Source organism: Scatophagus argus, chromosome 14 (assembly GCF_020382885.2).
Source record: "Scatophagus argus isolate fScaArg1 chromosome 14, fScaArg1.pri, whole genome shotgun sequence".
NCBI classification, from domain to species: Eukaryota; Metazoa; Chordata; class Actinopteri; family Scatophagidae; genus Scatophagus; species Scatophagus argus.
The window spans coordinates 5,965,550-5,980,318 of NC_058506.1; the positions used below are offsets into that span (position 1 = coordinate 5,965,550).

The window sequence follows — 14,769 nt, forward strand, 5'->3', positions numbered from 1 at the left end:
CATTGATAAATTTAGTTTTAATCTTCCAATGATTTACATTCTGCACTTAAACCCTTTGAATAAATGTTGCAAGACTTAGGATGTATGAAGCATTTGTGATTTACTTTCCTGGATTGACCACAGAAAGGATTATAAGCATGTACTGTGGAAAGATTAATGTTAGGGATTTGCAAAAACAAAAAAAAAAGAAAAAAGGACAAAAACAGAGACAACATCAGTCCTTAATCTCAAACAACACTTTCCAATGACCACAGCAGAGAGGCAGCTGATTCTACATAAAAGCTCAGTCACACCAGCATTTGTGAAGGCAACATTTCAGACAAGGTGAATATTATTCAATTTCAAGTATGCAAATGCCATGAAAATTCAAACCACGTTGACAGTCCCTACCCTGGGGATTAATCTGTCATATTAGCTGTGTTATATATCCTACAAGATGGTCCCAGCTTCCAACGGCAGTTTTTCCCAAGGATGCGTTAATGAATTCTGTTGTGCCATTTTGTGAAGAAACTGGACGAAGACAAGAAGACGACATCCAGCATTCCCAACCTTACCCTCAATAAGTGCCTGTCATTTGAGCTTTCTCTGGGGATAGCTGACAGCAGAACCTACATCCACAGAGAGACCAGGAGACACCACAGCCAGCTGACAGATAGACAAACCACAACACAACAGGTATCATTTGGTTTGAACTGAACACACATCACAGGCCTGGTGGTTTACATGTCAGATCACGCTGAAGTGTTTTGGGGTATCAGTTATAGTATATTAGTGATTTTATGATGACATAATATACCAACTTTGATATCCAGCTTGTACTCTCTCCTGTCACACAAACAGGGCATTTAAACAGCATACGCCTCCCTCTGCAAACACAAAGCACTGTGGTATGAACTGTGTGTTTTCTGTACCAACTGTTCACTGCCATGGAAAGTATGACTGATGTAACTTCCTCACAGTGTCCCACCTATCACAAGTTGGACAAACTTGCTTCCTCATGTTTAATCCCTGCTCTACGTCAATTGGCTCTGTTGAGATGGCACAATAATCTACACATTTCCATGTTCTTTGTCTTGTTGCTCACCATGGTGTCAAAGTGTGCCCTGAATGGGAGCGGCACCCACCCAGCACAATGAATCAGTGATTCACTGAACATAACAGCCAACAGATAAGCATTTAGTATCAGTGTCAGACAATAAAATCTCAGCTGTACTCTAACATCTATTGGGATCTTATTTTCAGTGCTGTGATACATTTGTCAAGCAGCGAGCAAATCTAAAGAATATCCAAGAAGACAAGAAGATATTTCTGGATGTATGTAGTGTAGTTTATGTGTGGCAAGTGAGCATGAAAACTGCCTTAACACAGGAGTTCAACATACCGAAGCACAACATGAAAACACAGCTTCTTCTCTGAGCTGAAGTGGCACTGATTTGATCAATAAAAATTACCTTTAAAGACCCTGCACATGCTCACAGGTGTTTTTGGTTATTCTGCTTGATTAGACTTCTGCTTAAGCTGATGATGGGAATTTCATGCTGTTACCAAACAGATGCAACAAAACTGGCAGTAAAAATTAAGTAAATGTCAATCAAGTAAAAAAAGTCTAGAACGCTTTCAGATGTGGAAGTAAAGAGTTGAAGTGAAATATCAGCTATGACATTTTTTCAGACAAAACAGTCCAAAAGAAAGCGAGAAAAGCATCTTTCAATCAACATTAAATCATGCAATCATGGTGCTGAAATTTGCAAAATGTCATATTGCATGTCTGAGCTGAATTGGGTTTCAGTTCCAGTACCCATAAAAATAATAACTTAATGTGGTTGTGCAGCTGATAAACTGAGTGTTAACAGAAAGAACAATATTATTCCAATGACAACATGCTAACTGTTACATCAATAGCATCCCCTACTTTCACAAAGTTCAGAAGATTTTGGCAGCACCTTGAAGCATTACAGCTACCTTCAAGCATTCCGATCAAACTTCTGGAGAAACCACAACAGTGTAACATTTCCCATTTTTGACCATGTGAAAGCCCTTTCAGTCTATTTTACCTCACTACACAAACATGTTGTAAGTTTCCCTTAATCCCAGGCCCAAATGGGTACAACTGGCTGAAAATAGACCCACTGTTCTTGGACTGTATTTTTCTGACAATCCATCAACAGCAGACAACATGCTGACGGCTGGTTCTGGTCTTGGTTGCTCTCCTGGTGAGCCAGATGGGAGACAAGAAGGTTCAGTGTAGTAGCCGTCAGTGCAATTTGGTTCTGATAACGACCTCCTTATCACTGCAGCAGACAGCTTACTCCTTAGCCTGCCACTTCAGAGATAACACCATCAATCAAATCAGAACGAGTTCCTCCCGTTCCCACATTTCTTTCCCTACTTCCAGCACCAGAACTGTTACTGCCCAAGCCCAAAGTCTGACAAACCTCAGCTGGCCGTTTCACTGCATGGGTGGAGAGTACAGACTTCACTCTTGTTTTCCATCACTATACTGCTGTTCACAGCAAAGCAACCAATGAAGCCAGGCTTCAGTTAAAGGATTAAAAGTCTTTACACTTATTATGCTATAATAGTGTGAAAAATAGATTCAAAGGCTTCTGTGTGTCCTTAGTGCTCTTGGATCTATGGTTTCATGTCATGAACCGGCATAACGAAAAATCAAGCCTTTTCCTGATCAATTCTCATTTACTATAGAGGTTCATTTGAGAAAATGGAGAGTGGATTTATAGGAATATCAGGTCAATCAATTAACAATATAGCTGACTGGTTTATTTCATAATGGCGGGACCAAGTATCATGGAGTGCTGTACCAAGCTCAGCTGAAAGATTTTTCATAGACTGAAGAATGTGATCGATTGTCCCAAGTGTGACTGTGGTGGTGCATTCCTTCAATGGCTGAGCAAACATTTTACTCTGACTCATTTTTAACCCCACATATTTCCAGATATCACATATGTGTACCAATCTCATAATCAACAGAGAGTAATTTTTGCTCAGCCCAATTTTACGTAACTACAGAATATTTATTGAGATCAAAGAAGGTAATAATAACTTTCTTTGTTCCTATGTTTGACTCAAGACTCAACAATATTTTGTTTTGTATATAATGTATTAACTGTGCAGTGAATGCTGTGTGTGTGTGTGTGTGTGTGTGTCTGAGTGTGCATGTGTGTATAGAAAAGAAACTGAGTGCTAATCTTTTCAAGCATGCAGCAGCTTGCTACCATTGCCTTCCAATCTGAGCCTTCTGTGCTCTATCTTCAAGCTACACACGCCACTGCTATGAAATGATGCAGCTTCACACCCACTAGTGATAAAATACTCTACTGTATTGTGTGTGTGTGTGTGTGTGTGCGTGCCCGCATGTACGCCCATGCCTGTTGCCCTAGCAAGCCACCTGGCTCTAGTCTATCTAGCATCTATTTTTGTAGGGCTGGAAACATGTAAATATAATCGTATTCTAGCATAAAGACATGAAGAAGCTCTGAGTGTAATGTGAGCGGAAATGTAAGAGTACAAATGTGAGGAGGAACATACACAAGTATACACAGATTAAAGATGCAAATGCTGGTTTTCAGGGAGGTTACAAAGCTGCAGAAGAGCTTGGTTGTCTTTCGATGAGTGTGAAGTTGCTGCTGAGTGCAGTTCAGAGGCACTTTGAAATGGAAATCTTACTGAGGCGCAGTGAGCTCGGGGCAGTAGAGAGATCTGATGATACCATCTCCTCTGGCAGGTTCCCTCATGCTTACTGCCAGGTAAATCTCAATCAGCACCCCCTCACTTCCAATATCTACACACAGGTGCAAACACATACACCCATACAGACCTGCACTGACTGAATGCAGACACACAACATACCAGATCTGCAACTACACACAAGTACAAGAGTGAGGACTTGCATGACTCGCACAAATTAAAGCACAAGAGCAGAGCAGGACAACTAACTTCTAACCCGTCTAAACAGCTTAATTCACTCCAGGCCATATGAATCAGTCATCATCTCATCAGTCAGTGCTCTGTTGGTGCACATCTTAGTCAGTTTTCATTAGTCAGGTCTTTGTCGTGTCAGAGATGTACTCAGACATGACATGACTTAACTCAAACCTATTGTACTTGGCAAATATATGTCTTTGCCTTTTACATCAACAGAAACAGACAGACACATACAAAAAGGTAAAGTGATGCTGAGCCAATCAACAGTACAACACAAGCAGACCTGACTCTGTTTCCTCCTGTCTCCCCGCCTGGTTCCCCATGTTGATCCGATCCACGACTCCCACTCTCCACACCGGGGCGGACTGATCCAAGAATCCGTGGCTGCGTGGGTGAGGTGTGTGTGTGTGTGTGTGTGAGTGTCGGCGTTGCTGCCTCTGTTTAGCACCCACAACCAGCGCCAGTAAGCCACACAGAGAGGAAACCATAGGACACATAAAATTCTTCCCTCCTTCTGCTCTTCTTTTCTCCTCTACACTCCTTCCCAGGACTGTGGAGAGTGTGTGTGAGTGCGTGCATGTGTGAGAAGGCAGGCTGCGTGTCCTGTCACTGAGTGACTGTAAGTGTGTGTGCGTGTGTGTGTGTGTGTCCTCCAGAACGGTGACAGTATGTCACACTGGCAGGCAGGCGGGCAGGCAGCGCTGTGTGCACTTCATTATTGCTGTGATGACTGGAATCAGCTCAGAGGAGGAGTGGCTTCCCAGGCCACGCACGCACATTAACACACCTCCTCCCACTGCTGCCAGCCAGTTTACTCTCACCAATACCAGTTGAACAATGGTGAGACGAACCATCCCTCTCACTGGTACTGAAAAGACGAGTGTGCAAAGAGACAGAGAGCAGGAGGAAAGGAAAGGTACTATTTGCATTTTTGCCAGAGGCAGCTCTTGTCTTTTCTTACTGAGGGAACTTACAGGCTAGGACCTCACACTCTGTCTGCCTGCTCACCATTTGCAAAATCATAACTGCTATTTCCAAACAAAAGGGAAAGGAGATGCTGGTCTAGGGGATAGGAGACCACACCATTCTCTCCACAGCGCACCCAGCAGGGGACAATAGCATGTGTGTATGTGAGTGTGCTCTCATGTGCATAAAGACTGGGGGTGGTGCACTAGTTTTGGTAGGGCAGTGTGGAGCTAGTGAGAGGAGGGCTTGCTTTTTTGGGGTTTTTTTTTTTTTCATTTCTCATTCAGAATGTATGCTTGCTCGTGTTAAATATTTATGATGGCAGGGGCTACATGGGGAAACCAAGCTTTAAGGGAGAATGCCCTGTCATTTTCAGTTGTTCTGGTCTCTTGTGTTTTTTTGCACATATGTATAAACATCAAGAAAATCGTTAAGAACCCCTCTTGGGCCTTAACACATGGAAGAAAGAAATTAGTTTTCTAAAAATTGCTGTCATTACTGATTTAAAAAGATCATTTTATCCATGGACCACAAGAATCTGTATTCTACAGTTCTACCTTGTTACAAATAAGAACAGGGATTAAAACAAACACAAAAGACACAGTAGTGTTTAATCTGACCTCAATTTACAGTAATACAATGAGGCTGCACTATGTCTTGTTATCTGAGTGTCTACGACACAGTAGGCTGTGCTGGTTCAAAGCAAGCCATATGCACAATCTGTATCAAGCACTATTTATCAGACATTAAAATTCATCCTCACTCCATCATCAATTTTTAAAGCCATACTTGACACAGATAAGCACTGAAATTTTCAGTCGAATGAGCATCTCTCTTGCATAAGCTTGGAGCTGCAGCTCTGACAGTTTTTTCCTTCATGTTCACTGCGGAGAAGAATCACTGGAATAAAAATGAAGTAGTAGAATAATATAGCACTGGACAGCTGTACAGTTACAATTACAGATATAGCTGCAGTTGTGTTCAATACATGTATGATGCACAAAATACTCAAAGCTCTGGCCAAAAAAGCCTTTCAAAAAATGTTCTAATGGCTGTAAGGAGGGTCTAGTTTGCTGCATGATTCTGCCCACAACAGGGTAAATATCCAGCACTTTGATACAATACTGTACACGGCTGCTTGCAAGCCTTTTCATTTCTTATGAATGTTGCACAAACTGCTGGTACATTTTCCTCTCCTCTCTCTCCTTCTGAATATTCTCTTCTCTCTGCAACTTGAAGCAGCACATCTACGGTACCTTGGTAAACAAACATGCCTCTAAGAATGTTCTCCTCACCACAGGACATCCATCTCTGTGTGCTCAACAGGCCTCTTTCAAGATCTGGCAAGACCATTTCTCTCTGTCTTGCATCTTTAGGGAACTTGCTCGGGTCACAAGCTTCTCAAGAGAAGAATTTCATACTCAGTGCCAAAACTCTGGTCAACAAACCTAAGAGGGGCCAGGTGTGTTTATTTCTGACTTGATGTCAGATGAGCAGATAGAGTGTTGATTCCTGCTTTTGAAGCAAACTGACTGTAATGAGTGTGAGTAAAGCTGTTCCTGCTTGACATACTCTTTTTTTACACTGCATGCAAAATTAGTACATTACCATACTGTCTAAACTTTGGTATAAAGTATATTTAGACTTGGACAGGGCAGCATGGAGGACAGGAATAGGTAAATGTGTGGGTGATTTTGCATGTATATTAGTGTGTGCCTATCTGCATGCACATGCGTGTATGTCTTTCCACTGCTTGTGTCAGTGTGTGTCTTTCAACCCTGAGTGCTTGTGCAGGCTAAGGCGTCCCACAGGACTGAGGCGTGTTTGATTAATTCATCTGACAGATATGAGGAGCTCAAGGACTCTACCTCTGTCTCCTCCTGCCCTCCAAGCACTGACACACACACAGACAGACAGGGTCCTGCTGGGACCACATGTTACTGGTGTCTGGAGCCTGGTGTATGAGTTGTGTGTAATAAAACACACACACACACACACACACACACACACAGACTCTGGGTCCTTGTATTCCTAGTGCACCTCAGTCTGTTAGCTCTGCTTCTCTTTCTCTGTGATTGTTAACTAAGGTCAACTGACAATTGCGTCATCCATCCATCTTCCCTCTGTTTCTCCTTGGCAGTTAATTGGTGCTATGAACAAATGATAAGAGCTGATGAGATGATCAATAGGGACCAGAAATTCATAGTCCATCTGCTGTGGCTAGGAAACAATCTGAACGATACCTCATCTCCATCAGTCTCTGACTGCAGACCTTTCACACAGCAGAGGCAGGAGGTTAATGGAAAAACAAGTCCTGTTGTGGCTGATTGATATTTGGGGAATGACACAGCAAAAAATACAACATTACTTATATAACATTAACGCCTGCAGAAATTTGCATTCAATCAACAGAGGAAAAGCACACACAAGATACATTTGAATCAGTATGTAGCAGACTGATGAAATATTATCTCTGTGTGACAGAAAAGTGAATGATGTGGTAGGAGAGACCTTGATGCTCCTTGGTAAAGCTAAGCTAATCCTGATCATTTGCTTTTGTGAAAGCATGGTGCTAACACATGTCACTCAGAGGGATAACAGCATGCAGCAGAAACATAGTAAGACTGGCGGATGCACATGTTTTCAGAGGTCCAAACTCTTGACAAAGACTCAACATATTTGTTCTCAACTTTAAGTGATACTAGATACTACTAAAAGTACACAAGTGGAACAAGAAATGCATCATGATAGCAGGCAAGAGAAAATATGATTAGAGCAAAGTATCTGGATCCTTTCTGGCTTGACCAGGCAAGACAGAAAGCCAAATTACAAGCATTTAAATGGTACTAGTGTGAGTAGTATGATATACATCTGTATTTCAATGTAGTTTTGTATTCCATTTTCAATCACGGAGCTCCAAATGGATTACGAATCAGCTCTTATTTATTCGAATAACAAAGGCATTTACAACATTACAACAAAAACAGAATTGTCACTTTGTGAACGCCCATCCACAGGTCTCAGGGGATACTAAAGCATATCTGAAAAAAGTTAAAGCCTTTTCGTGCACTTAAGTGATATCACTTGAGTCAGGGCCAATTGGGGAAAAGACCATAAATTTGAAAAGAAAAAAGAAAATGGAAGTGTTTGTGTGGCGTTAAAAACAAGTGTTTACCAGACCCCTCTGCTTGAAGCTAGATGCTTGAGGCTTGTTAAGCTACTACTGGAACACTCCTGAACGTCCATGACATTATAGGGATGCAATGCTAAACCTGTGGAGTATTCTCTACATCTATTTGTGACTTGCAAGTGTGGTTGCAAAATGGTACAGAGGATGAAGTATTAGTGAAGCTGAATTAATGCTGAAGTGGTGCAATTGATTTACCAACTGTAACTCCAGAGCTGCTAGAAAGCATGAGTGTAATACAGTGGATCAGATGAGGAAAACACTCAATGAAAGACACCCAAACATTAATGATCAATGTGAAAACATTGACCGAACAGACGTGAAGGAAGGCGCCTGTCAATGAAGTGCCCATTTGTAAAGTTATGCCCTGCAGTCACTCCCAGCAAGCTTGTTATTTATAGAGTGGGACAGGCTTATCTCCTTCTGTCTCTTTCCTTGCACGCTCCACAGGGACTCCACTTCTAGTGAAAGCTTTTCTGAATTATTGATGAGTTGTTTTAAATAAGTCATCAGGATGAGGCTGGGTTTTAACCCATTGTCTCACAGGATGATAGAGGTGGTTAAGTGCCAACTGGGACAGGGACAAGACTCCATTAGCAAAAATAACAGTTTTGACTTATTAGTGCGACATGCTGCGAGGACAGGCAGACCCTTTTAGCCACTACAGTGCATTTAAGTCTGTCCCATGAACTTGTTTTGAAGTCTTTTAAGACAACAAAAACCTTTAAATGTGTAAGGTTAGTGAATACAATAAGTCCAAAGCTGCAAAGCTGACATCTAGTTGGAATTAGAGACAACATATAGTGAAAATACTTCAAAAGGTTATGATAAAAATAAGGCAGTTTCCGCAGTTTCAGCCAGTGAAAGACGGCACCACAGATCAATTCCATTACTGAACACTGACTATTGCACAAATCAGAATTTGCTGGGGTTTCAAATAAGACTGATTAGCAAAAGAAGTTTCCTCTGTTGTTTGCTTCTTTGCTTTTCAGTGTATGCAAAGCACCTCAAGCACATCTGACCCAGTTATGTAAAAAACTGAAAAAAAAAAAAAAAAAGGATTCTCATCACCACCGCCCGCATTCGTACTCATTAGCACTGATCTGCTGAATGGGATGTGGGTACAATTACAGCTCGAAACAAGATGACATACTATATTTGCTGAAATATGAATAGGGTGTCATTTCTGGAGTGGACAAACGGCGGTGTGTTGCTTAAAATCTCCCTGGCCCCATGCTACTAAGTAAAAGCATGTTTTCAATGCTCAGTAAGGATTCTGTCATGCACCCAGTCTACTGACAAAATGTTCTTGGATGGTCACTGAAAAAAGACTCAATTACTGGCTGGCAGGTATGATGACAGTTCTGCTGCAGTGTGCCTCAGAGTCCAGAGAGTCCTGATTGCTTGTTGTCAGGGCATAATGCCACATATCAACTCGGGAAAAGCTTTACTGTTTATGAAAAACCTGACAACACTGATGAGTGACAACATGACTAAGACAAGCCAGAAGATACATCTCAGTAAATTCCGGTAAATATATTTATCCCAAAATGTCATGAAGCAAATTCATCATTTTTGAATTTTCTTCTCTTCAGTCCAAAAGCGATTTTGCTTCAGAGACTTCCCTTCCACATCAATAACTAACACTCAAGAGCATTACATCTCAACATCAGTGAGTTCAAAATACCACAGATGACTACCTCAATCTATATTCAAATCACGGTATCTCCCCTGTGTGGATATTTCAGCAGTGCTTTCTAGTCAGACTATGAGAGCAGCAGGCTAAATGATGATTGCCACCCTGAGCGTGCATGGTTAACCATCACTGCTCTTTCAGGTGTCAGATTTGATTTTCCACTTGCTGATTGCCTTGATGTTTGAGACCTGTTAGACATGTCCATTCACTGTCTGTTGTCATATGTCTTGACATGCAGTGGAGCATGGAGTCCTAGTCCAGGTGCAGAACAATACAGTGTGTCTGGTGGGAACATCATGTTGAGCAAAAGCCACTGCTCGTGTCATGGGTGTCCTACAGCTATACCCAAGAATGCCAGTTATTGTACGTCTGAAGGCGTTCATTAAGAATGGGCGTATTATGAAATTTTAAGTGACTGAGTGTAAATTCAGTGAAATTATTAAGATGAAATATGCTTAAGGTCCAAAGTTGTTCTCCATCTAACTGATGGATGATTTTGCTCCTATAGTGATGCCCAAAATGCAAAACAAGCTAAAGGATGCCAGTTGGCTTGATGCAAATTACAGCTACATATCATCACAACATCAACACTGCCCTATTTCAAAGACCAATGTTTTCTTAACGACCAAGAATTATTTAGCAGTATTCCTGTCCTCATCTTTGGCTACCAGAACTTGGCCAGCAAAACCAGGCCAGAAGAAGTACATAAAGAGTAATGAATTTATCGTGAACAGCACAAAGTGGGATTCTGTTCTTGTCCTTGCGTGCGAAAACACTTTGAAAAACCAAACTCTGGTTAATTAGAGCACAGTCCGATTAAAGCTGATCATGGTGTAATTGTGTTTCAAAGAAGCGAATGCCTCACTTGGCCATGGATTCTGAGCTCCTCTGAAGTCTTTTGTCAAGTAGAATTCAATTATCTTCGCTTTAGCACAGCCACCCTTTGAAGAAGAATTTCACTGAAGCACAGCATCTACACATTGTGTGGATTGGCCACCATAAACAAACACAGCTATTTCCCTCACAGGGGATTTTTTTTTTCAAGGATGTGCTGTGAAAAACATTAATTACTGCAAACAAATCCCTGTCATTACCTACCGCCACATTTGTCCTACATGCAATAGATATTTTACTATCCGGTGTATTTGTAGTTGCTTTGTTTATCCAATGGTGCACCTCACTCGTATTGTGCCAACACATAAAAATAACAACACTTTAGACAAGTCTTTACCATCATGGCCTCCTGTTGATAATGTACAGTATTTTCAGTAACCAGAAAAGATAATAAACTAAAGCGTGTATCTCACTCACAGGAAATGAACACAGATGGCACAGAGCACATATCCCAAAGAAGGAGCAGTATTTGTCTCATATGTATCTATGGAGGTAAATTATTAAAATAGCTCAAGTCAGTCGGGTATTTCCACTCGTCTTCTGGCTTTCATATGCAACACCAGAGGCATAAAAGATCTGCATGCCTTCATTATGTCACCTGAGATGTTGCTGGTGTAAATGTGGACCTGCCACACCTTCACACGCAGCCTCAACACTTAATAATAATGGTTAACATAAATAAAGCACAGTACATCTCAAGGCTGGGACTTTCAGTGTGTTGCATTCTGGGTAAGTATGAATCATCATCCTAAATCCTAACTTGTTTCATCTCCTTGAACATGTAAAAAGAATTCAGGATTTGATTTGGATTAAAAAAAAAAAAATCACACCTATGGATACAAAGAGTATTTGTGAAGAATTTGTAATATATTTCATACACTGGTAATTAAATCTGTACAGTATTAGAAAGCTGTGTAAATATTATCATTTAAATTTAAATAATATCATGTTAACTGTTAACTATCCACAGAATGTTTTTTCTAATGATTATGATGAACAGAATGTTTATAGACAAAACCTGAATTTTGATATATAATGTACACATATTTCAGCCCTTACTATACACACACTATGCACACACATATCTTACATGAAGGCAAGGTTTAAAAAAAAAAACAAAAAACTGCCAAAAACACCAACAACACCACCCCCCTCCTTCTCTCTTTCTCATCCATAGATAAAAGAGTTCCCTCATTTGTCATCCAAAACATGGCCTGCTGTTCACACGGCTGAGCAGATGTTGTCTGAGGGGCAGACCATGAATGCGTCTAGTCTCTGAGTTTTGGACTGAAATCCTGAGAAACATAGTCCTCAGCCACCTGCATTTCATCACTGCCAACCAAACAAGAACAAAATGAGACAAGCAAAAACAAGTGAAGGGTAAAGAGAAGCATCGCTTGAGCAAACAGCTCCCACCAGCACCTGGGAGCTCCAGTATGTAGCTTTAGTGATGTACTGTGGCCCTCTAGTGGCTGCAAGTGGTTAGTAGCACTTTGTTCAGTGTTCACTATGATGTCGTCTTAACTCTAACACAAAATATCCATAATTTGTGAAGATGCCAGCTCTCTCCTCTGTTTTTCAATCTGAAATGAGTTATTTGAGGATATCTGACAGAGGCAGTCCCTTACCAGACAGGCTGCGAGGCCGGGCCTCAGCAAGATCTGAGATGGCTCCAGTGGTCACAGTCTTCTTCATCCTGGAGCCAGAGGCAGCAGCTCCCAGTACAGGCTTTGTCAAGGCATCATCACTGCTGGCTCTTTTCAGCTAGAAACACATCTGCTGTTAGTGTCAAAAATAATGCTCTGAGAAAAAAGCTTCCTCTCTAATGTAAAGCACCACCATGCTGGTTTGTGGTAGATGGTTATGTGTCAGTGACTCACCTTGCTGAGGCGCTGGTCTGAGGACAGCATGTTGGATGATCTGGAGGTCTTCATGGCTGTGGGGGTGGTGGTGGAAGAAGAATGGGCAAAGGAGGCCTGCTTGGTGCGCTCCTGGAGTCCCGACTTGGGCAGCCCCACCTTGGTGGCGCCCGTTTTCATCATGGCTGCGTGTCAGCGAACTACACCCGGGGGGGGATTCTAGAGAAGGGAGAAAATGGTTGCAAAACAAACTTTTAAATGGCATTAATGTGTCTGTGTATTCACTGCAGTACAGCAGAACAGCTCCCCTGAAGCAGGCTGACAGTTGCTCTGTATTGTCTCATTGAAGGTTGCCATGTTTAACCATTATGCTACATTGTTCACTGCACCAGAGGCACCGAAAAGCACAGCTGAAACACGAACATATCATGTTATATTAATGAGAAAAACACTTACAGCAACAAACGTGTCTGATAACAACAACACAGGTACACATGCTTGTCACTTACTGTCTAAAATCAATTCATTTATTACAACTACGTAATAATTATATTAAAACAATAATTACAAATGAGAGAGAAAGTTTTCAAACCGGTTTGATATGAGATCAAACATTGGACTGAATTCTGCCACTAGCTGACACATTTTAGTCAGCCATTGCTCATATTGAGGTTGTAAATAGAGTGTAGCGGCACCACAGTCCATCAGGACACATATCTACTTCTTCAACTTCTTTAACACAAACACTAAATAAAGAAGACTTCTGCTTGATGTAGCTCATGCTTACTCGCTGCATGCTGCTAGCTCTCTCCATCTACACTTAACAAATGCAGGTTCAGACAGTTTACATAAAATTAAACCGGTTCAAGCTTGCAAAATGGATAGGACCGGCAAAACCAGAAACCTAAAAAAACAAAACAAAACAAAAACAAATACCCTACAATAACTGTGTTACATACAAGAAAAATATGCTAATATGCTAGCTATAGATGTGAGTCAAATTCTCTCAAAAGCTCCACAACTGCATAAAACTTAAGTACGTAAGTAAGTACAGAATAATAAGAAGTACACCTTTGTTTCACGTAAACAAGAAGACTATATTGTATTAGTACTGCCTAGTGGCATTCTGCAGCTGTTCCAAAGTACACAAGCCAAGTGTTGTCTCGGAGGGCAGCTAAGGATATTCCAGAAGCAACAGTATTGAAGTACTTCCTGTTCAGAGGGAGGAAAGAGAACAAAATTTCTTATCTGATTCGTTGTTCAGCACTGACCAACACACAGCAATATCTCCACAGATCTAGCAGAAGGCATTCAGCTGGCTGTAGCTACAACTGGCATTCCTCTGTAAGGAATACAGTTAAAAGGCGGTACAGCAAATGTTCAATTCTTCCAATAGGATGTGTTCACAAAGACTGTTAAAGGTGTGCGTTTGATGTCCAGAAAGAAATGCACTCATCTGGACAACGAGTAGCTAGAGGAAATGGAAGGAGGTAAGAGTGCACTTAACCAAGGAGAATGTGTACTGGCAAAGAACACTGTAGCTCCCAGCACAATGTCTGAGTCATTGATCAGGCTTGATGTAACCTGATCTCCTGCCTCTGAGAAACACAGTGCTGTTAATGGGGATACCCTCTAGACTCAGAAAGCAGGGAAATGAATTAAGCCCCCCCCCCCCTCCACCCTAAACTATTTGTATGCAATAATTTGCCAAAATGGCTTACCAGACAACAGTTGAGAAGAGGGCAAATGATGCTGTGGTAAAAAACAATCATTGAAATAACACTCTGATGGAAGTAAGAGGAGGATACATACACAGGATCCACATCAGTAAAATGTTCTCAGCAGAGGACATACAGTTATGTACATTTTAAACTGTTCTTCATAGATAATGTTTGTAGGTGCTTAGGAGCTTATCTGATTAGGAACACATTGTATGCACTTTGTTGCCCATATGAGAGCATGTGTCTCCCCGTTGGCCCATCATATGATACTAAGAACTCTCCAGGCCAGATCCTGTGACTAAATCCTGCCTGGCTTGGTAGTGTAACACCTCTGCAGTGATGGTTCACCTCCCTCTAGATTACTTTACCAGGCTACAGCAGCACCCAGGCACAAATTCAACCCGCTTCTCAGTCTTCTTTGATCTCTGTGTAGGCTAAAGGAGGAAGTGCGGCAAAACTGAGGATATTAAGAAATTATATCAGAGAACTTTGAAATAATGACAT

At 41.4% G+C, this 14,769-nt stretch overlaps 1 protein-coding gene across 4 annotated transcripts in view; it reads right to left on the reverse strand.

The window, feature by feature from the left end:
• The window catches only part of specc1 (sperm antigen with calponin homology and coiled-coil domains 1), a 65,832-nt gene that overhangs the window by 38,287 nt on the left and 12,776 nt on the right, over positions 1-14,769 (reverse strand). For 3 of the 4 annotated variants that reach the window (XM_046411058.1, XM_046411059.1, XM_046411061.1), the window contains exons 2-3: positions 12,566-12,763; positions 12,314-12,449 (exon numbers count right to left, since the gene is read on the reverse strand). In XM_046411058.1, coding sequence (XP_046267014.1) covers positions 12,314-12,449; positions 12,566-12,727 — 298 coding nt within the window. In that variant the 5' untranslated portion in view covers positions 12,728-12,763. Of the gene's footprint in view, positions 1-4,225; positions 4,966-12,313; positions 12,450-12,565; positions 12,764-14,769 lie in introns of those variants that run through there. The other variant, XM_046411060.1, reaches the window with a different exon arrangement.